Consider the following 27,698-nt stretch of genomic DNA (forward strand, 5'->3'; position numbering starts at 1 on the left):
TTAAAATGTCACGTGACTTTCATTTACGGGAAATAAGAATACGTTTAAATGGTAGTTTTATACATTATTCGACGAATAAGTTTTATGCAAGGATTGAAAAATCGGCCCTAAATAGATTATCTGACAGATAAGCATAACAAAGAAACAGATCCAGAAATTGGCTAAGATGTGTAAATTGCAGAGTTCACAAATTGTGGTAAGGTCGTAAAAGGGTCGTAAGGCCACACAAAAAAAAAATAGTCAAGAAGTTTGACTAAAAAATCTCTTTTTGTATAATCCCTCATTTCTCACATTTGTAATTACATCTAACTTCTTAAAGGGCGGTATATATAGGTGAAATAAAAAGCAAAATCCATATTACATGTTTAATAAAAATTTAATATTACAGTATAAACAGTAAGGTCATACATGGCAGTGATGTTATAATTACTTATAGATACCGGTATTCGCTATACAATCCAACACTTCCGTATGCCACCACTGCGTCTCGGCTCTCGGCGCTCAGAACACAATCAACATCGAATCTCACAACATACATAAAACTTCCAAAGAAATAACGACACCGCGCCGAGAGCGAGCTTTCCTTTACTATCCATCTATCCATTCTAATTTACATCGAGCCAAAAATTACGCCTAATTTCATTACAATCCAATCCAAATTTTACTAAAGCCGATTTTCACAGACGCTAAATTAAAAATAACATGCAATAAAATTAAATATAACTTAGCATTTTCACCTAAATATTATGCACGATGAATTTGTACCGGACCAACACATTTCATTCATTTCGATACAATAAAAGCCACGTCCGAATAAGTTAATATTAGCGTCACGAAATCGGCTCACCCACCGTCCATTACAATTTAATACAGTCAGATCCCAAACAAGTATAATCGTTTGAAAGTGCGATTCCCCAATTTGCCTACGCGAGTATAAAACATTCTTTGGGACATTTCAGCACTGTTCGCCAGACCCTCCTAAAACGCAGAGCCTCTCCGTGCCTCTCTCTTAGTGCTAATTCGCTATGCAGACTACCCTACTGAAGTCGAACGAGTCGTACAGACGAAATAAATAAATATGCTTCTATACAAAAATAATACACTTAACGTGGTGAACACTCGAGTACATGAGACCATATTACGGGCCGACCTCCGCCTCACAGAATCCTCCCCCCGCTAACCGGGAAACCGTCCCACGCTCGCCGACGGAGGTCGCCGCTAACACTAACAGTTAACCTACTGCGGCCGGCGAATCCGCCGTCGAATTGACTCGTCGTTACGAATATCTCTCACAATTACAAAAGTGATCGAGGAGCGTGTAAAGTGTAAACCTTATCTAGTTACAAAATCGCGTCGTCCACAAAAATATTAATTTCGAGTAACAATTTTACAACCGAGCGCCGGGTATTAAAAATAGATCGCGACAAACGCCTATCACTACAGTTGGTCGTCGGGGATTCAACTAGCGTGCTCCTAGCCGGAAACTTAAACCGAAAGGGTGTGCGCGAGCAGCCGGGCCGCTCAGTCGGGCGTGGGCGGCGGTGCGGGCGCGAGCTGCGGGGCCGGCGCGTGCTGCGGGGCCGGCCGGTGCAGCGTGAACGCGTCGTACACCTGCGCCAGCTCCTCCATGTGGTGCTCCTCCAGGCACAGGAAGCCCTGCAGCGTGGGGCTGGCGCGGCGCGCGCACGCCAGGCAGTGCACCACGTGGCGCTTCTCGTGCTCGCGCACCAGCAGCGCGTGCCACACCTCGCGCTCGCACGCGCCGCAGTAGTGCGACGCCTCGCCGCGCGCGCGCCCGTGGAAGCGCACGGGCACGGCGCGCGCGCGCACGGCCGCCAGCGTGCCCGCCGCCGCGCGCAGCGTCTGCAGCAGGCACAGGCGCATGGCGCGGTGCAGGCGCGGGTCCGACACGCGGATGTTGCGCGCCAGGTTCCACGTCAGGTGCACCATCGGCACGATCGACTTGAAGTTCTCGATCTTGTTCCACTCGTAGCGCTCGAGCGCGAGCGAGTACTGGCGCGCCGTCAGCGGCCCGACGTTCCACGCGATGTTGTTGCACCAGCCCGTGGCCTGCACCCAGTGCACGCAGCCGGCGTTCACCCACACGAGGTCGCCGGGCCGCTGCGTGAAGCGGTACACGGGCACGCCGTGCGCGCGCAGCTCCTCCGGGTCCGGCCACCACGAGCCGTGCAGGTACGACAGGCCGTGTCGGTCGCACAGCTCCTTGACGCCGCCCCAGTACGCGTCCGGCACGCCGAACCATTCGCAGTCCCCCGGGCCGATGTTGATATTGATCGAGCAGAAGTTGTTGTTCTCCTGGTGGCCGGGCGTCCGGCTGCCGGGCACCTTCATGTACAGCTGCACCGTGTTCATGCCGAGGATTACGTGGCCGACGTGCGACAGCATGTTGGCGGCGGAGGCGACGCGCGCGAAGGCCGGCAGCTTCTGCAGCTCGGCCAGCTGCGGGCGCCACTTGCGCTCGTCCGACAGGTCCACGTTGGTGCCGAAGCGCAGCATGCGCGCCCCGCGGCGCCGCTTGGCGGGCCCGGAGCCCGACTCGCGCCCGTCCGAGTCGGACAGCGCGCCGGCGAGCGGCGGGCCGGCCCCGCGCTCGCGCTCCTCGCGCAGCGACTCCTGGAACGAGCCGGCCTGGTACTGCGCGTACTTGCGCACGGTGGTGTGCGAGCGGTGCGAGGCGCAGGCCCACACGCGGCGGCGCCCGCTCGGGTCCCAGTTCTCGTCGGCCGACTGCATGAGCTGCGTGCGCACCTCGACCGCGTGGTCGGGCCACGCCTCGACGAGCGTCTTGGTGGAGAAGAGGCCGAGGTCGAGCTTGAGCGCGGCGGTGAGGCCGCGCACGACGGCGATGGGGTGCTTGAGGCAGAAGTCCTGCAGCTGCGGCGAGAAGGCGTCGCGCTTGGACTCCACGTACACGAAGGGCGCGGGCGGTGCGAGCTGCTCGGGCGCCAGGCGCGGCGCCGGCACGCCGGGCGGCGAGGGCGGGCCCGCGCCCTCGCCCAGCACCGACCAGGACGACGCCGACCCCGCGTTATCCCTGCAAAATATGTCGCTCGTAAGTAAACCGCTCGAAAGTAAATTTCAAATAAAAACCCACCGAATTAATAAATCATTGAAATCATACGGTAATCAGATTTACACCCACAAAAAATGTCGTATGTCCTATAGGTAACGGAAAAGCTTCGATTTACAAACTTTTCTAAATCGATACCTACTACAATAAAATTGATCAACTTTACTAATTCTTATAGCATATTTTGTAATTATGTATACCTCTCCGTCCATCAACAAATAAGTATCTATCCACATACGATTCTATCTGATTACCAAAAAAATAAAGAAATCAATAAAAATAAGCTCAACCAAGCGCATGGGATCGATTGGAGGGTATCTACAATCTACACGCCGGTTCGGAACTCATCTACCGAGCAGACCCGGCAAGATTCTCGGCAGTTTTGAAGACATCGTGGCAAACAATTAAAAAATGCAAAGCATATAAAAACAGATACGAAACGCGTGGAATATGTAATTCCTTACTTTTGTATAAAATAATGTTAATTCGTAATCAATATACAAAAAAAATTGTACATAAAATTTGTTCACAATGGAACCGTGTAGGGTATTAAGGTGAAGGTTACCCAAATATAATACATAAATAGTATCATTAAAATGTAATGAAAAAGTTAATAAGTAATACAGTTGAGTGTACATTAAAACGATGTTATAACTTATCAATTATCATACATATTAATCATTTTTATCAAGTATACAAATTTTGTGTTTTTCTTACGATTACTATTGTTTTTTTTTCCGATTTGATTCTCCAATATTTTTCGTAATATTTATATCTGTATCTCTTTATATATGTTTATATTTTCATCTCATCTCCAATTTTAGTTTCGGAATCTCAGGATGCATGAATGTTGTTAGTTTATAGTTACTTTAATTACCGTTTTTGCTTCACTTTGTGTGAAGTTGGTGAAATTGCATCTGACGATTGTATAGGAGACCTATGAATTATATTCAATTGTAGCAAGCTTGTTTCCATTATCTTACAATAACATTTTATACTATATTATTATTGCATATTATAGTAATTAGTATAAGAGTTAGTGAATTAGTTAATGATCACACAATTTATGACTCTGATTTATTTTATTACCTTTAAAACCTACGCATATATTCGACAGTATACCTCTAAAATACTCACAACCATCCAGTTTTCGGTTTACTATATTAATATGTGTCGAGTATGGGGAAAACACATTAGAATTATAATACATAGGATTTGTTTATCCTAGCATTTTTTTTTTGCGAACATGATGAGACTCATTTAATAGCTTGAAGTTCTATTATGTCCAATATAAATCAGTAAAGGTCTTATAACAAGCATTATATTTTGACAAATTGCTCCTAAAATTTTCTATTAATTTCCTAATAACTTTGCATCACTTCATAATCAAATAAATAGTTAAACCACGCTGTCTTTATAAGGTAAATTGTAAAGTCACGTCAATTCTAATCATTTACAAAATTCCAAAGCGTCCTAAGAACTATATCTACGAAGTCATATGCCTCCAACTTCTGCACCTAATTCTACACAACCCAAAACCATACAAAAATGCCCCAAAAACCCACAAAATCCCGCCCAAAGCCCACCAATCAGCAACCAGCACCTAAAAACCCCCTTTTAGTAACAAATACTCACTTGCAAGCGTCCAAAATCTGTTTGGCCGTCATGCTGATGTTGAACGTGACCGGCTTGAGCGGGTCCGTCTTTAGCGGCTCTAGCTTCACTACCGCTTGGCGCCCGCCGAGCACCGTTTCGCTGTTGTTTCCTGATTCTGTTGGACGAAATTGAACTTTAACTATTTGAAGTTATGGGTGAGTTTAATTAAAGGGGAAGGATATGTTTTTTTGGCCATAAAATTTGCCTCATATTTTTTAGGTAGGCCATAAAATGTATCGAATTTATCTGTATAGATTTTCATTTTGGCCTGTCTACATATTGAAGAAAAATATTCCATGAAATAAATTAATAAATATTAATGTAACAGAATCAGCGATATTGATGATTGTGAAATACCTATTGTTAATATTGTTCAAACTTTTGACTGTTATATTTTAGAAATTTAATGTTTTGAAATACCTACTTTGTATGTGAAGGAAATATTAAAATTAAATTATATTTTTTCAAATACATTTAAATTGCATATTGTTCTTGTTAATTTATTACTTTCCCGTGTTTTCGCTATGTATAAAATCTTTTAACTTACACAAATCATAAAACTCAAACACCTAATATATTCACAAATGTGCATAACAAAATGCTACACATATACTTCATGTTATGAATATTGTAATGTATGCAAATATTTACTGTTTACGAATACTTCCTATTCCTATCATAATAATTACCTACTTTACTTCATGTCATAGACCTTACTAATTAGCCACTCTTTCAAAAACATTCCTCTCACAGTTACTTTTACATTGTTCCCACAAAATCATTTATTTTAAACCCAAGAAAAGTTATTTTAAAGAGAAAAATAGTACACTGCGCTTGCATGTTACATTACGTTATCTACACACGCCAATTACATCGTAGGGAAACTGAACGGGCGTGTTAATCGCAGCTTGCATCCGAGTGTCGCGATGTTAAAGAAACTCGTGTTTCGTTCAATCTGCATCGCGATAAACAGACCGAATCGCCTGCAATATGAGGGTTCACACGCACTTGTAGCACGCAATTTATATAAATTACATTTAACTATTAGCGGCCGCGGCTTCGCCCGCCTTGTCTAAAGCCTAATATGCTAACACCTTCCACGAGAATCATTCTATCTATTAAAAAATCCGCATCGAAATCCGTTGCGTAGTTTTAAAGAAAACGCACAGACAGCGGAAAGCGACTTTGTTTTATATTATTTGGTAAAAGCACTCGAGTATGGACGTAAAATTTTAATTTTTATGAACGGCAAATACTCACTTTTAATTTTCATGTCAAACGAATTATAATATAACGTCAACATTGTACCAAAGACACGATTTTGTCACTGTATAATTTTTAATTTAAACTCTACGATGTATATAAAAACTCCGCGAATACTATCTAAACAAACGGCATGATAATTACAAAACCATATCGAACAATTCCCGATGTTACAACATTTCTAATAATTTTATCATTGAACCTATTTTACGCGATAGCCGATATCACTACGATTACATAACGTATACTATTTCAAATTTCAATCAGCAGAGAACTTCAGAGCTACTTATAACAAAAGGAAATCGTATCCCAATTGTGTTAAAATGTTTGCTTTATGTCTGTGTTTGTGACTTCACATTGTGTGTGTTCAATCACTTTAGGTACTAGAGCATATAATCCATACTACTATTATAAATGCGAAAACTCTGTCTGTCAGTCTGTCTGTTACTCAATCACGCCTCAACTACTGAACCAATTTGCATGAAATTTGGTGTGTAGATATTTTGATACCCGAGAAAGGACATAGGATAGGTTTTATCCCGGAAATCCTAAGGGAACGGGTTTTTCTTTGAAAACGCGGGCGAAGCCGCGGGCGGAAAGCTAGTAATATTATAAATGCGAAAGTAACTCTGTCTGTCTGTCTGTACATAGGCTACTTTTTATCCCGGGAAAATGACGCAATCCCGGAAATCCCACGGGAGCGGGAACTATCCGGGTTTTTCTTTGACTGCGCGGGCGAAGCCGCGGGCGGAAACCTAGTTAATTGATATTTATGAATGGATTTATATTGTAAACGTAAACAACACAATAATATTGATTTAAATAAACATTCAATTTAAATAATTAATAGATATGTATTTGAATTTCAGTTTGATAAATTGTAATGACCTGATTTTGAAGTATCGCATTCGATACTGCGCTGATTTTATTGATAAATAATGAAACAAATAATTCCTATTTTCCAAGTGAATATATCGTTAATTTAATTTAAAATTATTAAATATGATAATTCTGATGTAACGCATTGTTCTTTATTTTATTACACTGGCTCTTATAAATCAAATTAAAATATGTTTTATAATACAAAGTATTTGTTCCTTATTCTATCTCTTATTTGGCTTTGCCCCGATTCAACATGACCAAGAACGGATTAACAGAAAATGGTTCTAACTTATATGGCTTTCAAATGGGGTCACATAGATATTGTAGCAAATGCTTTATGGTATGTTAGCGGTAACGGTATTGAATATTTTTTTTTATTGCAATAGAGTACGCGCGTTTTAACAACTTGTCATATATTTTAAATCTTAATATATATAAATCTCGTGTCACAATGTTTGTCCTCAATGGACTCCTAAATCACTTAACCGATTATAATAAAATTCGCACACCATGTGCAGTTCGATCCAACTTGAGAGATAGGATAGTTTAAACACGTAGGTACCACGGGCGAAGCCGGGGCGGACCACTAGTAATCTGTATAAATATATGAAAATTAGGAAATTGTATTGATGCGAGTTAATACCGAAACAAAATCGTGCATTCTTGTTCAATTTCCATTTCAAAATATTTATAAGGTTTTTAATTTAAATTATTCCTTTTATAAAATAATAAGTGTAAGAAAATTTACGATTGTTCTTTTAAAAAAAAACACCTAATTTTAATTAGGCCACAGGGTTCTTAGGACCTTAAGTCAAGTAAGTCATGTTCTAATTCGAATATCAGGGACATAATAGTGTAAAACTAAATTTTTGGAAAAACCCTTCCTTCAACAATCACGTCGATAATACATAAATGAATTTCCTTCCCGTTAAATAAAATTATGAATTGAAAATATACAGTAAACGCAAGCAATTTGTGTTGGTATGAAATAAATCGATATTTGCCAGGAAGGGTGGAACTTATTCTAATTATTGTTTGATTAGATTGATTGCAGTTTAAACTTAATACGGTCATTGAAATTATAAAAGAACCTATTTGAAAATAACTTCTCATTGCCTTAATAATACTTTTAGATCTACACTACAATCTTTGTATTTAATCTCAATGTCATCATCATCATCATCATCAGCCCATATTATACGTTCCCACTGCTGGGACACGGGCCTCCTATGAGGCTACAGGCCATAATCCACCACGCTGGCCAAGTGCGTGTTGGCGGATGACACATGTCGTCGAACTTTTTAATTATTCGACATGTCGGTTTCCTCACGATGTTTTCCTTCACCGTTCGAGCAGTGGTGATTTACAACTTGCGCAGATAAATTGAAAAATCAATTTATTTCCTGCGCGCTCGCCTGGTCTCGAACCTCGGACTTATCGATTCCAAGTCCGAGGTCTCACCACTGAGCCACCACTGCTCATTAATCTCAATGTATCTATTCAAAAATTGTTTACAGTCCACTATTTGTAAATACATTTTTCATGTACTTACAAATATATTTTTCTACACCGTGTCTATCCATGGTATTACTTACACTGTAACTCAAGAACGGCTAAACCGATTTGGTTAAAAGTTTAACACCAGAAGACAGAATATATAGGATAGTTTTTATCCACAATTTTTTTTAAATACATTACATCCGGCGAACAGCTAGTTATTCATACATATATTATTTTTTTTAATGTATTACTCACTCATAGTTGGCTCCTTCTTTATATCTGGTTGTGTATCTGAGAACTTCTTAAGTAAATCTTCAGCCAGCGACTCCGCGTTGTCGCTACCGCTCGTCGCGGTGCTATCGCTTTTCGCTACCTGGCAACATTAAAAAAAAAACAAATTAAAATACACGTTCCAAATTCAAATTTGACATTTCAAAAAGAAAAACTATCTTGAAAAAAAAATTGTCTACGTTCGAAATTCAAATTCACATAGACGATGACTATAATAAAATTGCCATGTTCAAAAAAAAGCACAAATTTGTTCAAGATAGTTTTTCAAATAACGTTCTTAAATTTATGGACCTAAAAACCTGCCGCCGTCTTAATACTAAAGGGGGAGGAGGGATAAGGATTTTCTCTTATTTAGATACAAACCGCTCGCGATCTCGCCGCTTGTGACAATCTGTATTGTTGAAGAAGTTGTTGCATCATCGCCTGTAACAATACAATATTATAGTTACCATGTTTCAAGTAAAACAATAGATAAATGACAAACATACTATCTAATATTTTTGCTAGCAAATATTCATAAAGTGCATAAACGTCCACAAGATACATGGAAACGAATAAAGTTACACTCAAACGTAATCACATAAAACACAACGCTATATAAATAAGCCACTAATTGACTTACAACGTAATACAACTTTCCCAAAGGAACGCGGGTCAAGAGGGTCTGGGTTTGTCGATAATTTGTTTCTTATGAGCGAGTGAGAGGATCAATTTCACTAATTGATTGGGCATCTTGTTACCGGATAAAATCGATACATATGAAATTTGGTACGATATTGTATGGAATAAAATATTATAATAAGTTGGTCTATTTTTAAATAAAGACTTTATAAAAGATTATTAAATCGCCAGGCGAGATTGTCTTTTGCCCTGTTGACGTAAGTATACAAAACAGAATTATCAAAATATTATACAATCTATTGATAATGAAGTTAAATTATATCTCCAGAATTTTTTTCTATTGCTTCAAAATAAGATCTATTCCCTTAATTTGTTCAAAACCATTCCAGCAGTACACATCTCTACAAAAAATCACAAAAAATCCAAAAAAAATCACAAAAAATTAAAAAAAATCACAAAGTTATACTTGTTGGTGCGGCGACAAGTTATGCGAGTTCCTCTGCAAGTGCTGCAACGTCTGCAATTGGTTCGGAGTCAGTGGGATCGGTTCCTCTTGCGTAGTGCTGCTACTTATACTCCCGCTCCGTTTCCCCGGGTACGGGGGTGGCGCGGACTTGGGCGCCCGGGATGACATCTCCGCAGATATGGGTAAGTTCCACGCTTCTTCGATAGATGGCAGTGGACGTCGTCTACGAATAAGATTAATGTATGGTAAATATGTAATCTACACTAATATTATAAAGAGGCAAACTTTGTTTGTTTGTTTGATTGTAATGAATAGGCTCATAAACTACTGGACCAATTTTAAAAATTCTTTCACCATTCGAAAGCTACATTATCCACGAGTAATATAGGCTATATATTATCACGCTAAGACCAACAGGAGCGGAGCCACGCGGGTGAAACCGCGCGGCACAGCTAGTAGAGTATATGGAACCTAAAAATACATGAGGCATTTTAAGATTCATTAGAAATTTAGGCGGAATAAATATATATTATTATAACACGGAACCTTAAAATACACGAGGGATTCACTCACACTTACAGAAATTAATAGATTATATATTATTATAACAATTAATAAGGGTATTTTGATGTATTTTTCGAGTAAAGACGATTAAAAAGAGAGGAGGTGGCTAATGAAGCCGACTTGTGCGACTGGAATGATAAAATACATAAATATGTATATAATAGAGTACACGGAACATTCAAATATATGAAGGCCTAATTAGAGGATTGTGTGGGTATAATATAATTGAGTACTTTAATGCCCTTTTGAGTAAAGGCGATTACGATATGGGGGAAAATAATTGAAAAGCTTTTTCCTTATTATCATCTAATATTAGATATTATAAGCTTGTTCATTGTGTTCACGGAAACATCGATGAAAATATTTTTTTCTGTATTAAATATTTTTAACCGACTTCAAAAAAGGAGTTTTTTTTAATGTATGTACACCGATTACTCCGAGGTTTCTGAACCGATTTACGTTATTCTTTTTCGATTTTGTTAGATGCGGGATGGTGTCGAATTGGTCCCATAAAAATTTTATTCGGATAGGCCCAGTAGTTTTTATTTTATGAGCATTTTTGTCTGTATTTGTAAATGATGTAAGTGCAAGTTTGAAGTCGGTTGTTTTTAACGCAGTTATTACTTGTTACCAATAATTATCCATACAAATCAAGCTAAAGTATCCGCATGTTAAATAAAGTTAATATTATGTAAAGACATGTGTACTATTGTATAATAATGTTAACATATAGTTCAGTGCCACATTATGTAGATTAAAAAGCAACTTACTAGTTTACTAAGAACTGTATGTGCCATATAAAGAAATATCAACAAAGTATGCCTATATAGCATAAATATCAACAAAGTATTTTCTTTATAGAATTCCATATTAAAAGGAAGTCTATGTAAAAACATACATTGCATAAATAGTATACGCAACATTAATTAATTATCATTTGCAATTTGTACTCAGCTTGTGTAACAAATGATATAAAAAGAAATCTATTAACTACTTTGTAAGCTCCAATAAACAGTTAAAAGAATTTAATTTTCAACATACTGAAATTTCACAAATCACATCGCGAACATCGTCCATGCAATTTGTAGATTTAAAGATATTCGTTTTCATACAAATTACAGAATATTTTTTATGACAAATTACACTAAAAACGTTGCAGCTTTGTAGAGTTGTTAACAAATTGTCAGGAACAAGTTAATAATATTAAAATGCGATGAAATTTGTACAAGGGTACATAATAATATTTGAAACTACTCTACATCTTCTCAGTTCTACATTTTAGTAAATCCTGTACAATGTTTCTGCAATTTGCAATTATATTAAGCTTAATATTATAATCTTCAAGGATTTTATATAGTTTTTATAATGTTAGTTATCAAAGTCTGTATAATTTGCATAGAGATGAAGCGTATAACGGAAACCTACAGCCACACTAACTAGAGTTTTTATGTGAGAAATAAACTCGCTCATACGACAATTAGTATTCGTTCATTTAATGAAAGGACAAAAAACCTATTCGCATAGGTTAATTGCACGATTAAAAAATATTTTACTTCACATTTTTTAAATGATGGTAAATTATGATGTCCTTATACGCTTCCAACTATTTCATTTATTTTTTTCGTATACGCGTCGTTTTTGTTTTAACTATGAACGCGATAAAGAAAGAATATATTATTCGTTAAGTGCAAAAACTGGGAGCGAATGTAAAAATACAATTCTTTTAATCTGATAGCCACGTACAATTACTATAAATTAGTATTCTCATTAAAATTAGAAGCCATTTTTTCTACTGACGTATCGTATAATATACATTTTTTGGAATAACAACAACAATCCGATACAAAACATTCCCAACCCTGTTCGTAACTCAAAAATACACACGAAAGTTCATTAACACCACCGCATTGAACCCACCACCGCATACTCACTTGCCAGTGACGGACGGCATGGGCGCGTGTGCCAAATGCGCCCGCAGGAACGCGAGTCGCTGTCTCAGGGCCGTATTCGAGGCGGTGGCCGCGGAGCCCCCGTTGTTGTAGCACGCGAACGCGTCGCGCGGCATCTGACAGCTCTCGTACAAGCTGCCGAGGTTCGTCCACGCGGCCGAGTGGCCCTTGTCCAGTTGCACCGCGCATATGTACGCTTGGAGCGCATCCATGGGCTGATTCTGCTGCTGGTATAGCACGCTATGGGAGGAGAGTCATGTTAGCTAACACGCTTTATCAGAGTAGATATTAACCTAACATGATCTAATGAAACTGATGTCTACAAAACGTGATGAATGTTAAATAAGATACAACTGTAAAATAACAAAAACTGCCTTCTTATAATGCGTGTAAATTCACCCTTTTTTCATGACAAAATTGTAAAAACAGTGTAAAAATCAGGCTGTTTTCTTGATTTATGACTCCGATATCCTATTCAAACCTATTTACATATGCGAATTAATATCATCTTACTTTTGCAACATTTTCACATGTAACAGTAACCGATATCCTAGAAATACGTCTTTCCTGTTGCCTCCTTAACTGGACAATAAATCGTGAGAACGCAAAACAAATCGGTGTCGATATCCTACGTCCGTCCGCGAATACACATATCGTTTATGTCCGTGCCTAATTATTTTATCAAACATTCAAATTAATTCGTGGGAATACTGATATGAAACACTTGAATATATTCCAGTTCTGTAACATTATAAAATAAATTTATACCATCTTCGTTGTCTTCGACACTACATGCCTGTTAAATAAGTGATTAATTTAATTATGTGAATATATTTGGCAGCGACGCAATTAATCTCCTTAGCATCAGTTTCAATAAAATTATGCAAATAATAACATGGTAATTTTGAACAAAAACAGATTATCATTATGCTTGAATAAAATACTTCGAATATACTAATTAATATAGATTTTTTGTCAATTAACCGGTCAATTATTTAAGCTGACTGAAATTACTAGTTTTTGTAGTATCAATACAAATATGTGACAAAATATATGTATAATAAAGGTAACGAGACATAAAACAAAAAATATTCCGTACATACTTTGATGAATTCTTTGCTTCCTTTTTAAGCGATATTTAACGAATCAATCATTATATTTCTTCTTGTATCATCTCACATCTGTATATACAATAATTAATTAAAGTACATTATTCCACACCATCTACAGCCATCGTGATCAATTTAAAACAAAAAATGGTATTCACGCATTGCATTATCTGCATTTCCGAGAGTACCTTTAGAAAACCCCTTTACATGAAACAAAGCCATTACCCAGATAACGATCATCACGATAAATCATTTCAAAACGAATCCAAAAAAAGAACCTATTTCGTACACTTAATACTATTACTACTATTCTTTTCAAAAAACTCACCCAATAGAGCACCACGTATCAGCGTTGCCCTCGGACTTCTCCACCGAGTTCCTGTACGCAATGAACGCGTCGTGCACTTTGCCCTGGGCCGCGAAGCACCTCCCGAGGAGGTAGAGCCCGGCACCGGACTCCGGTTCAGCCGCAACCGCCCTTTGCAGGCACCAGATAGCCGCCCGAGCTCGGGCTGCCGGCTCGTCGAGAGACGCACAGCGGTGGTATAACCACCCTGCATAAGTTGGTTATTGATCGAATGCTCTTTCAAATAAACGTAATCCTTTAGTATTTCTATTTGTAATGAGACCCGCAACGGTGGTATAAGAATCCTGGAGATGTTTATATGTAACTAGCTTCCGCCCGCGACTCCGTCCGCGCGGATGTCGGTCTTCGCGTGGATGGTTTATCCATTTTCACTAACTCTGACAATGACATCTTATAAATATTTATTGGACCCAAATACGGATAGGCCTATAATAATACGCAACGTTTGATCGCGGTTCTACAGAACAGCGTCTATGGATAAAACTGAAAAATTAAGATTAATTTCTTTCTACGTATTTTTACAGGATAAAAAGTATCCTATTTTACGCCCAGGATAATAAGGTATAATTATACTAAGTTTCATCGAAATCGAACCGTTAGTTTTCACGTGATGCCTTCACATACAGACAGACAGACAGACAAAATTTTTTTTAATCACATATTTGGGTTTGGTATCGATCCAGTAACACCCCCTGGTATTTATTTTTTCAATATTTTCAATGTACAGAATTGACCCTTCTACAGATTTATTATATGTATAGATTGATCGAATGCTCTTAGAATTTTATTATATATCTCTTTCTAGTACTGGTTTACTGTCTATGATAGTAACAATGTCAGTAGACAAGTATCAAATATTACAATATCCTCCTTAAATATACGTTTCTATTGTTCCTGACATCTATCTAACCTACCAAAAATTTAAGGTCACCAGACTCACATTGTTATCTGATACATATAAATTCTTGCGAAACACAAGGTCAACGTGAAAGTAAAATGCTTATTTATTTATTACTCTCTCGTGCCTTTCCATTTTTTCGCTAAAGTCAAATCTAAGTGTTATCTTGTAACAAACAATAGTTCTAAAATACAATATGCTAACACATTGAAACACTATCTGCCATCAACCCCTTTTAAAACACGCACATTTACAACATAACTGGGTTTTTTTTTATTGCTGATTTCGACAAGAAACATGTGTTTACATCGATAATTGAAGCTATAAAGAAAGTAATAATGACCTAGAAATATTCGGAAATGTTTCATGCTATGAACATTCTCTACAAGGTAAACCAGTTCGCATGTACAATACTCCATACAATTATGTATGTTGAATAACATTAAGCCATAACCGGTAAGCATCCCTGTGCACGGAAGCACAACGAGGGTAATGTTTGTTTATACTTTATAGCACTCGTAATGACGAATGTTACTACATTTCATACATTTCAATGCTGAGCAACTGATTCATATAACCCCAACATTTTCCCACGCCAAGATTCTTGCAATCTGACGTTTTTAAACATAATAGGCGGTGTACATATGGAATGTTATGTTAAAACATCCGTTTCTATAGCCAAGTTTAACGGTGAACTCTTACCTAGTTGACGACAGACGTCCGCTTTCAGAGTGGATGATAATTGAGGTTCCTTGAGAAGTCGTTGATAGGCATCTCTTGCGGCTTTTTTGAGCCCTCTCGCTTCCAGCAAGTGAGCAGCGTGGAAGCTGAGCTCGAGTCTGGTGAAGGTCGCGTCTTGGTTCGGGGAGAGCCTCGCCCTTCTGAAGTGGACCGCGGCTGCGCCCCAGTGTCTCCGCGCCTTGAACATAAGCGCCAAGCGGAGATGCGCATCGGCCGCCCGCGTGAATCCCGGCGACACGTAGAGCGCCATCTGAAGAGCCTTCGTCGCCCTAGTAGGAAAAACCCACCACCCTTTGTAAACATACCACGAGACCATCTACTAGATCTATAGTAGTCGAGCAGGTTAATGTAACAATCATGGTTATTTCCATAATAGTGTTTAATTACTTATTTAAGATCATTGTACAATTTTTACACATCAATGAATACATCAATTAAAATGAGGCTCAAGGAGAGAAAGATAAATGAACGTTGACCCACAAATATCTACTAGGTCGAGGTTACGTTCGAATAAACAAATAAATGAGTAAAGCGTAAAGAATAATAAATAAACAATGTGGTGATTGTTAAAAAAGTGTCTCGTTTACAAATATTTACTCTTTATGCGTGACGTTTGTAATAGTTAGATAATTGCCTGAGATAACAACGCAAATACGTAAAAAATTGGAAAGCCGAGGGTAATGTCTTTGTAGCCGTCTGCTCTTGAATGTCCTTGAAGGTCAGGCAGTTATTAGTACATTGCTACCTAGAAAAAGCAATAATCATAAAAGCAAACGCAAAACCAACAATAACCATAATATTGTTGTACAACAGTGAGGCAAAGTGATCCTTAAACTTCGGGAACATTCAATGCAAGTTTTTTGCGGTGTTCTTTACAAATGCGTTCCTTGCACGCATCGGCACGTTAATGGTGTAGGTACAGTATTTTTTTCTTATAATTTAAGCTTAACTATACTAAAATCTTTGTGTTTAACTTCACAGAGAAATTGCCATACAGCCCAAACGATTCCATAAAATGATGTAATGGAATTTATGTAAAGAATAAAAGCTCAGCCCTCAGGTAAAGTAACGGAGGCTTTCAACTATCAAATAAAAACGCGAGCAAAAAGCAAAAGAATCTAGCCAGCGCGGCGCAGGAGTTTGTTACAAAAATTGACGTGTCCGTAACATCCGTGGACGTGGTTATTGAGGAGCGCATCACCAGAGCGTAACGTCACCGATGCGCCCGCGGGGTCGATGACCGTCTGAGGCTCGTTCGTGCAATCGATCGGACGATGCAACGCAACGTCTAGACAGCGATCGCGTTCCGAATCGGACGCATTCGGGTATAACTTTATTTAGATGACCTCGCCTGACATTTGCAAGTCGAAACAAAGGACTGAGGCAGGTGGCGTCCTGTACACGATACCACCGACCAAATTAAATGGCGATTATATACGCACACAAGTATAGGAATGGACGAGAGCTTTCACCGACATCGCCCGCAGCGGCGTTCACATACACTTAATGCCATCTAACATTACTTATTCACATGTATCGCTCTACTTGGCTCTACTAACAATTGGTAAATATCACGCTATGTTAGGTACTTGTCAATTATATTATTTCTTCATACCGATTTCCTTATTAAAGAAGCCATACAATGTTTTTACAAAGGGTGTTTACGTAACGAAGGAACTTTTACAAACTTTTGTTTGTGTCATCAGAATATGGTTTTACGTCATTTTTTCACCTTAAGACTGTATAGAATATACATACAATAATATTTCCGATTAAAAAAACTTCTTTGTCATAAACTGGTTGTATCCTAACAATGCTATTTCGTTGGATAAGAACGGACCGTCTAAAAAGTGTAATTCAACCTCCCCTTACGAAGAGCATTGTATACTTCAGACTCGACAGGTTTGGAGCGAGGCGATCGTGTCAGAACATCAAATGATGTTTTTGTGCTTCGAAAGCATGACATTGTTCTTACACTCGTACGCTTTTCCATTAAGTATACTCATTACCCATCGGGAGACCATGTTTACTTAACACTTCATGCTCAATTTATGAGGCTTTGCAGATAAGAATATCAGGCGGACTCTGATATAAAACCGGTTGAACCCTCGCTCATATAAATATCACAATAAACAAACAGATTCTAACATGTACCAATAACTTCGATATCACAATAATTGATAACATGACACGTGTAGCTTTGTAACAAATAACAATAAGTTGAAATTTCCGAAAATGTTATTCTTCGTCCTTTATTTATTTTTATTCAATAAAGATTTGTATTTCCCGAAAGATTCGGTGAATTTATTTTAATGAGAAATTATCGCAAAGATTCATTATGTACTTAAGCTCGAGCGAGGGACTTAATCCGACCGGCTACCTGCCAGCAAAAACGAGGTATCAATACGTTCAGGTAACGAAATTATTGTAATAAGATGGCAGGAGCGATTTAATACATGTATGCGTTTGAATTATATTTCATCTCCAGAAAAAAAAATTGACAATAGTGGAATATGCACCTGGCTTACGGGGTCTCTTTAAAAGATTATTTATTTTTGATACAACATTTGATACGCGCTACGGTTACCTGTTATTTGCCTTTTAGTAAAGATTGCTTGATATAGATCTTTTTCTTTGTCATACTATTAGAATCATACCGAATATAAGAGAAATTTTCCAGACGTACAATTTAGATCGCCCACATGAAATGAGGCAAATAAACACGGAAGCTACTCTCGTTTTGCCAACATGCAGCTGTACGGTTGGTACACGAGAGGTGTTGCCGGGGAGGGAACGAGGAGTGTGGGGGAGGAAGTAACACCGGCATGAGGCTCGGCTCGGCCTGACCTACTTCTGCGCACTCGCGCGGCTCAAGGACGGATCGACCGCTATTTATAGAGTTCATTCGTCGTTCGCCACAGCATAACACTTTACATAACTGAAGTAAGCAGTCGTTAGGTGCGCCCCATGTGCTAGACCACGTGATGTAGCTAGCGGCAATGAACGAAGCTTTCCCACGACGTCGACAACCAAAGGGGAATGTTAGTTAAGTGTAATAATAACCCACTTCCCCATTAACGCGAGGGATTGAAACGAGATTGACCAGGTCACGAAAGAAATTCCGAGGTCAATGTTTTGCGAGCATTTGCTGCGCTTCTAAGATCTAGAACAAATAAATTTATTGCTTGTATTTTTTACTGATGTTATGGATAAATTTCATGCAATCTGAAAAACAATAGTCAATAAACTCAAACTCAGCTAACTTTAAGAAAGTGTATTGATTTTTTGTCCATTATTATCATTGAAGGAGAGGATCGTTTCAGTGGATACAAGCGCGTATACTTAGCAATATTGATTTTGCGGATGCTAGCAGTTGGCAACGACAATTTTCTAAATATACACAGTACACATTGCTGTACAATGGGAAACTAAAACGGAAGTAAAGAACATAGATGACATACCTAGATACAGTTTAAAACCATTAATAAAGTAAATTACTTGAGTAATGACGCTCAATATAAACGTGACGCAATCACGCGATGCATTCAACGTTACCGTACCTACAATTCACCTGACCACATTGCATCACGACCTTGGTGCCACGGCAAGTGGCAACTGTATGCAACGCGAACTGCATTTAAGTTAGCTTGTTATCTATCAAACTTTATTTGAAACGTGCAATAAAAGCCTTGGTCCTGTTTATGAATCTACCTATAAACACATTAAACAGTGGCAGAAAATTAAAAAATACGAAACACAAAACTAATATAAACAATTGATAATTCTTAAATTACCTACTCAATTTTAATGGATGAAATATAAGAAATATTTATTAAAGTTTTATTGCGTAAACTTTTTATTTTTATTGGTGAACCAATTGACATAAAACTGAAAGAAAAATAAACAAAGCATTTTTAACTGTAAAATTTATTTCTACGGCGCGGGCGCGCGGAAAGAACGAACAGCCAACAGTTGCCAATCTATACATATAATAAAATCGTAGGAAAGTCAAAACTGTACATTGAATATTTTTTTTAAAGAATACATAATCCATGATCTATAATCGATATAGAAGCCAAAAACATAGTTTTTAGAATTTTTGTCTGTTTGTCGGTTTGTCTGTTTGTCTGTTTGTCTGTTTGTCTGTATATTTGTCCGAGCTAATCTCGAAAAGTACCGCATAGATTGACTTCAAATTTTGCATGAATATTACTAACAGGTCGGGTGAGGCTTTTATATACACATTATCATGCTATCACCTCCGGGGGAGGAGCTGTGAACCTTTATTTTTCTAACGTATTCCGTGTATTACACAGCGTACAATCTAAAGACTCATGTTTAAATGTTGTTTTTGGGTAAGCCACGCTATTATCTAGCTTTACACTATAAAAACTACGTCATTTACGTAATTTTGGCAGAGAAACAGTTTAATGAATCTTAGTAGTATAAAGACAAATTTGAAACAGCGCCATCTATGAGACTTCATTAAAATCAAATCAATTTACATGTTTAACGCTCCTTCTGCAAATTTATAATTAAAAATTAAATAATATGATGTTGGTGGGGTTTTTAATTGTACTTATTTATTTAACTTTTTAACCCATGTCTTCCCAGAGTCCACTTCAGGTGCTTATATTTTATGTGAATATACTAAATAAAATTTTACAAGTGAGGGTAGATGTTTATTATTTGATGTCAAACAAGACACTATTAACAGTTAATTGTGACATTTTAAAAAATCCTTCTTGCGTTCCCACAAAAGGTAAGTTGTAGCTTTTATATTTATTCTTTATTAATTAATTATATAGTTAGACTCATGTTTTTAATTAGAATTGAAGTTACGACAAAATAAGAAAATGATGAATTTTTTTTTTTATGTATAACTTTTACAAGACTATATTAAACGCCCAAAGAAGGTCACTTTAGTTCTTGATAGAATTTTATTTGTTAGTAGCTTTTTAATAAAATTAGGTAAAGTAATCTTTTCATTTTTTTTATTTACAGATTCAATGTTCATAAAAATTAACGAATTGCATGAGAATGTAGTAGAAATAAGTATCCTGGCGCGTGGTCAATTGTTGACTAAAGTTAATTTCCAACGTATGGTACAATCATTGGAAGAATCTTGGGTAATTTTAGAGGATATTTTTCGGGAATGAGAAAAGGGGCAGCCAACCACGTATCAGCGTGCGTGCGTGAGAATCTACCTACGTTTTAGTACCAAAAAAAATGTTATTTTGAAACGTAAATATTGCACTCACAGCTAGGTACTGTACAAGTATGATTTTTAATCGTGCTTTACTGTCATCTGATTGTTTTATTACCGTTATGGCTATCGCGGTACAGATCGTACTGGGATCAGAGTACGGTGTGGTGATATACGTACCACACCAAGTAAAATATTTACAATCATACCAAATGGATTAACACGGTATGTACATAAGGCGGTCTTATCGCTTACTAGCGATCTCTTCCAGACTGCCCAAGGTAAGAGATAAAGAATTATACTCATGATCCAGCAATTTTCAACCGAAAAAGAAGTTTTTCTGTAATTGGTAGTTTTTTCATTTATTTATTTTAAATACCTAATTTTACTTTTATATTTGTCTGCTTTAATTAATTCGCAAATTTGAAGTGGCATTTTCCACGCTTTTTCCGGACATTTTCACGCATTTTCCGGATATTTTCCGGGCATTTTCCGGGCAATTCCTCACGCATTTTCCGGGGATTTTCCAGGCATTTTCCACGCCTTTTCCGGACCATTTCACGCATTTTCCGGATATTTTCCAGGCATTTTCCAGGCATTTCCCAAGCATTTTCTGGACATTCCCTGACATTTTTCCGGGGATTTCCAGGCAATTTCCACGCTTTTTCCGGACATTTTCACGCATTTTCCGGATATTTTCTAGATATTTTCCAGGCATTTTCTGAACATTTCCCTGACATTTCCCTGACATTTTCCGGAGATTTTCCAGGCATTTTCCACGCTTTTTCCGGACATTTTCACGCATTTTCCGGGGATTTTCCAGGCATTTTCCAGACATTTTCTTGACATTTTCCGGGAATTTTCCAGGCATTTTCCACGCCTTTTCCGGACATTTTCACGCATTTTTTGAATATTTTCCGGGCATTTTCTGGGCATCTCTCAGGCATTTTCCGGGGATTTTCCAGGCATTTTCCACGCTTTTTCCGGATATTTTCCAGACATTTCCCTGGCATTTTCCGGAGATTTTTCAGGCATTTTCCACGCTTTTCCCGAACATTTTCACGCATTTTCCGGATATTTTCCGGGTATTTCCCGGACATTTTCACACATTTTCCGGGGGATTTTCCAGATATTTTACAGGCATTTTCCGGATATCCCCGGAAAATGCCCCGGATTTCCGGAAAGTACGTAAGTTTTTTAGCTTAGATTAGTAATATATAATTTGTAGTTTTGATTTATGAATTTTGTTTTATTTTGATATTTATGTAGTGTATATACGTGTATAGGTATCTATTTTAATTTATTCCTATTTTTTCACATTCTGCCACTGTAGGCGTCATTTGAGAACATGGGAACCACTGAAAATCAGTGCTGTAGCTCTTAAGCCGCAGAATTCCTGAGTGGTGTCCCTGTTCAGCACACAGAATCACACCTAATTAATATTAATGTTTTATATTGCACTGTGTTTTTCTATTTAATTCTCTGTTTTTATTATTATTTTTAAGTCTTTCATATGTGTTGAATTAAATGTCTTTTCTTTCTTTCTAATAAATTCTATTAACAATTCTATGAATTGTTTATGGTAGTACGTGTTTACTAAATAATTGTATGTAAAGTAGTAACTACTATGCAGTCGTTATTCCACGCGGACGAAGTCGCGGGCACAGCTAGTACAAAATAATTTTAGCTCAACAGCATGACACATAAAAGTGAATGACACTGTATTGTAAATACATAATCTAATATATATAAATCTCGTGTCACAATGTTTGTCTTCAATGGACTCCTAAACCACTTAGCCGATTATAATAAAATTCGCACACCATGTGCAGTTCGATCCAACTTGAGAGATAGGATAGTTTAAACATGTAGGTACCACGGGCGAAGCCGGGGCGGACCACTAGTATCTCAAATAAAGAAGTCACCAGAAAGTAAAAATAAAATAAAACATTGATCTGTTTTGACCATTGGAAAACGAGACAAAAGATTATGTTATTTGCTCGTGTTCTTAAGATGTAATACATCGTAAGAACACGAGCAAATAACATAATATTACAAAGCCAATGTTAATACTGCCAGTATAAACAATTATTCTATAAAATATCTAGGTAAAATATAACAAATGAAACTACAATTGCAACACAAAGGCATTCCGATAAACACAAAACCGTACCAATCGCCGTGGCAACATTTTGTTTATGTAAACATACTTGCGCCAACAATGCAAACAGGAATGAAAGTAAATTTAGTTTGCAACGTTTATAATATAGATCATACATATTTTGAATTGACCTCGAACCATTTTCGCAGTTGCAATTCCACATTTTCACTTTTAGCCGTCACCGGATCGATAGCTGGATAATCGGATCGAACCGTGTCATATCGTTAACATATTCCATGAAATACATAGTATTTGAGTCAAAGCAGCGGCTCGCATATATTGCACAAATTGATAATGAACGAGCGAGGGCTCATTTATCGCTGCCGTCATACAAGTTGACCTACTTTCGTGCGATTCGATAACTACCACTCATACTCTAACATATTATACTAGAGTTTCGTATGCAATATCTATTTCGGATTATGAGCAGAGTATTTCTAACTTCATGGCTACAGTTGTTCCGCGCATATTTGCCGTGACCTGTATAAACTGAACCTTGCTAAGGATTCTTACAGTTTTAAAGCAATTAGTTTCTCTAAATGAGCTTTACTTGGAAATGTACAATTTAAATTACCTCCTAATAGTTGATTTATAAAGCTTAAAGTTTCAAGCAAATCTTTAGATAGGTATGTATCAAAATCGAGTCGAAATTCATATAAATCTAGGTAAAGTGCAATAAACAAACTATACCAGAACATTAACAGAAGTGTCATATAAATCTGTTGAAGTGTTGTAATATAACGGACATAGAATAATATAGCGTTAAGTTATTGAATCGAAAGGCAGTTGTTTGCATTAAACTAAGGAAACATTAGATACGAGCCGGTTATTCCGCTCGCAGTGACCGGGCACGTAGAGGCCATCCTTACGGTACTTCAGGCTTCTAACTTGCAGAGGTTACTTTGTGTTAAGTTATCATTTAATTGGTTTTGAGAATCTATTTTATTTTATTCTCTCTGCAAACAGATATGAATTAAATTGTGTTCAAAAGGAATAGCATCGTTGTTTAAATATAGGAACTCACACATGTGCATAAAACACGCACAAATAAGACGTGCAGAAGGCAATGCATAGACACCGCGAGGCCGTGCAATGAGGAAGTGAGCTCAGTACAGCTGCATTCTGAACCAGTACTAGAAATGCACGCCCGATGCGCTCATAAAAAAAACTTCGAGTTCAACAAATACAAGCTTCATCAGACTGGTTTCTAGAACTGTTTTATAAATGTTTAAAACAACAGATTATCACATACGGCCGCCTCGTATTATGGGAACGAGTTTTTATGTCGTCGTTAAATAAACATTATAATTCTTGTTTCTTCCTCAGTTTAGATTACGTTAAAATATTATGTTGTGCTTTGAAAATCGAACATGTTGTCAAAATCGTTCACAGAATTATGCAAAACGATGCTCCCCTAACATAAAAAGAGCTCAACATTGAACGCTATTATTACATTACAAAATAGAGTGCCCTTGACGACTTCCCTGCAACTCGCGGTACACAAGTGTCCTAACAAGTCCAATACTTATTTACATGCATGAAATTAAAAACTATGCCCCATCCCCAACGTTGCGATTTAGAAGGGTTGAACCCTTTGTGAAAATTTAGAAGGCATCAACGTCAGAGATTGTTCGGCATACAATAGCGTCTGTATTTGGCGATTCTGCGTACGGGGTATGGCGTACTGTGGACCGTGGGACGCGGGGAGAGGTTATCGTTCAATAGTGCCGTAACACCGTGTCGCAAGAAGCGACTCAGTCGAAACGGAGCCCTTCCAATGCTCCCTTTTTGTGGTCACCGCCCGCTTTCTAATGCCTATTGTACAAGTTTACATGCTAGCTAAATAAGCACGAATCGACATCCGTGAGAACAGCTTTCTTATATCATAATTATGTGTGGAGGATCACGTTGGATTGTTAACTATGCTCCGTGACTCATTTGTATAATTTTTTATTTTATAACCTGGAACAATTCTTTTATATGTCTTGTTTAAATGTAATATTTTTATAAAACCTGGCATTACAGTCAGTTTTATCGTGTTATCTGTATTATTTCACAGTACGTTACGTACGATGTGTTTACTTACGCAATTTGTGTTATCTACAATTTATTTCGCGTATAAAATAGATAACTTAATTCTCACCTACGCAAAACGTATCCGGCGAACTTGTTTGTTATCACAATCACTTTTGATATTGGGCATTTTGGTCATGTTCAAATATAGGAAGACGTTCCTAACATGATATAATAAAATTCGTTTCTAATCCATTGACAGCTTTGTTAAACTTGAATACGAATGCGATTTAAAATATATTTAGCCAAGACCTTGCAACGTAATCACTAGATTTGGCATGTTGAATGCCATTGACCTGAGTCTCGGATTTATTTGTCATCACATTCCAATCACTAATAATCTATTGTAAGACATAATTTATATCAATTAAAAATAGTGAGTCATTTTTTATCATATTCTCCAACTAAAACTAAACTTTACAATTTAGCAATAATTTATTAAAAGTAATAAAAAATGGGGCGAATTATATCTTATTTTTACTGCTCAATTATAATTGCAATGTGTATTTTTCGACTCAAGAAGTCCAGGATTAAAAAGTGACCCTGGACACAATTTAGATTTTTGCTTACGATTTCTCTTGTTTTGCCCCGCTCATTTGATCTAATTAATAATGAGGAAATCAAATATTGGTAATGGAATATAGACTGCGACCTTGTACTATGACGTCGCGCGACCCAGTGACGCGGTAACGTGACGCGCCGATTTTTTCGCGGAAATTCCAGTGCGGCCAACGCTCGCACATCGAGTAATGATCCAATATACATTTGCACCCACTCGCAGACGCAGGGAACTGATGTTAAATGACTACCTCTAGTAAACAATCTGCCTGCTATAACCTAGGCTTATTCTAAATAAAACTGGTAAACTTTATAACTAATAATGTGTTTACATAGGTGTGAACTATAAGAGTTGCGTTGAATTTTAACAATTTTCAAAGAAATGTTATCCGGAAATAGTATGGGCGTAATTTACAAAAACTCTAGTTATGACTAAACTAGGGCAAGCTGCTTGACACAGTTCATGTCATTCGTGGGTGGCGAGCCCTACAGATGTAGGCGGTGTATGACGCAACCTAAACAAAACCGAAGGGCGAAATTGCCACAACTTCATTTCGCAACTCAGACAAAATAAGAACTTGGTAAAGAGGTAGGTATATTAAGATATTGAAATAAATATTAAGATAAACACTTTTGAACTCTCATGTTTCAGGAAGTGTATTAAACATGCTAAAGAGGTCATTGGCAGAGAAGAGACGCTTGCAGTGAATGCATCGAGCGAGTTCCGGTGCACTACGAAGCAGGTATAAATAGCGACCCGTTAGTGTCGACGACCGCGCGCAGTCACCATCGTACTAGCCATGCTGTACTTAGATCCTGAATCCTGACCTAGATACAAAACGTAATGTTACATTAGTTGCATCGAGTAATGTTGAGTGAATTTATTCTCTGCGTCGGGAGAGCGTCGCGTCTAGACGAACGAAAAGCGTTGAAGGGCGAAATGTGATGTGCCAAGGGGAGCGGCGGGGTTAGCTAATAACGTGTACCCTTAGCGGGCGAGTTGGTAGAGGACGAGAGTGCGCGCGCGGCCCCTCTCTAACGCGCTTCTATATGCGTAAAAGGGCGATGCGTACGTGACGCGGAGCACGCGGTGAGGAGGGCAGGGGGAAATGGGATCCGCCCGTACATTTTCCGTAGATGCATAGATGCACTATTTATCTAGGGTCGGAGACCGCCGCCGAATACGAGCTACATGCGATAGGTAGGTTGTGTACAAACATTGCGCTGGAAATCTATTCCGAATAAGCCAAAACGTACTCGACGGATTCCGGTTTAACGACTATTGGTACTGAATAACTGGCACGAATACATCGCATATTTAAGCATTTGTTATGGTATAATGTCAACAAGTATTTATTGAAATTACATTGCAAGTAACTAACATTACAATACGACGAGTCGACGAGTGAGTATAAAATGACAGGTAATTATGAAACTACTAGCGGTCCGCCCCGGCTTCGCCCGTGGTACATATTAACGTTTTCTCTACATAAGAACCATCCTCGTACTTCAAGGAATATAATAAAAAAAGAATTATCGAAATCGGTTCAGCCGTTCTCGAGTTATGGAATTACAACGAAAAGTGGCATTGATTTTTATATATTAGATTGTTTATGAAATTACAGATATGAGTTATGTCGATATTCTAGAACGAGTATTAAAATATTGTACAGCGCAGCGTTAAAAGGAGCAAGGTCGGATGCGTTGCGTTGCACGATACATCTGCGAGTCGATCGCACGAGCGGCACGCGTCGAGCGCTTCGTAAATAACCGGCCCTCATAAAACTTGCCATTTATGAAAACTACAGGACATCTTCGGGGCTTTGACACGGCCAAGGGTGAAATAAGATGTCAAAGACATCGCTTCTGAGTCAATACAAAATTACACCGTCCATTGCTTCGTGTAGCCTTACATCTCAATTGTATTTTGCGGAGATAATTCTTTTCACGTAAAAATTACAATCTTATATGATAATCTCATTTTATCATTCTAAAATGTAGCAATTCGATAAACTTGTAGTATATTTTAATATATTATCGATATTTATATTAGCTACGTGTTAGCTACTTCATAATATATTATGTAAATAAATATTTTAGGCATGATTCATCGTCCATAACAAAGAATCGTATCTCACTGTGTACATTTACATCTTTACTTCATGGAGTAAGTGTTACAAATAGAATAACCTATAAGCGAAACATGATCTAACATAATAATAAGAGGTATTACTAAAACTGTATTGTTATATGTGTGTACAGCTGCATTAAGGACTGACTATACAGGTTGAGTTAATTCTTG

At 37.9% G+C, this 27,698-nt stretch overlaps 1 protein-coding gene across 3 annotated transcripts in view; it reads right to left on the bottom strand.

Moving 5' to 3' along the window:
- Positions 1 to 351: 351 nt before the first annotated feature.
- LOC123691396 (lysine-specific demethylase 6A) overlaps positions 352 to 27,698 on the bottom strand; it is a 40,795-nt gene continuing 13,448 nt past the window's right edge. For all 3 annotated transcript variants that reach the window (XM_045635771.1, XM_045635787.1, XM_045635779.1), the window contains 8 exons: positions 15,360 to 15,667; positions 13,721 to 13,946; positions 12,266 to 12,523; positions 9,771 to 9,993; positions 9,047 to 9,106; positions 8,648 to 8,765; positions 4,727 to 4,862; positions 352 to 3,055 (listed from right to left, as the gene is read on the bottom strand). In XM_045635771.1, coding sequence (XP_045491727.1) covers positions 1,522 to 3,055; positions 4,727 to 4,862; positions 8,648 to 8,765; positions 9,047 to 9,106; positions 9,771 to 9,993; positions 12,266 to 12,523; positions 13,721 to 13,946; positions 15,360 to 15,667 — 2,863 coding nt within the window. In that variant the 3' untranslated portion in view covers positions 352 to 1,521. The remainder of the gene's footprint in view (positions 3,056 to 4,726; positions 4,863 to 8,647; positions 8,766 to 9,046; positions 9,107 to 9,770; positions 9,994 to 12,265; positions 12,524 to 13,720; positions 13,947 to 15,359; positions 15,668 to 27,698) is intronic.

Source organism: Colias croceus, chromosome 1, assembly GCF_905220415.1.
Source record: "Colias croceus chromosome 1, ilColCroc2.1".
NCBI lineage: Eukaryota > Metazoa > Arthropoda > Insecta > Lepidoptera > Pieridae > Colias > Colias croceus.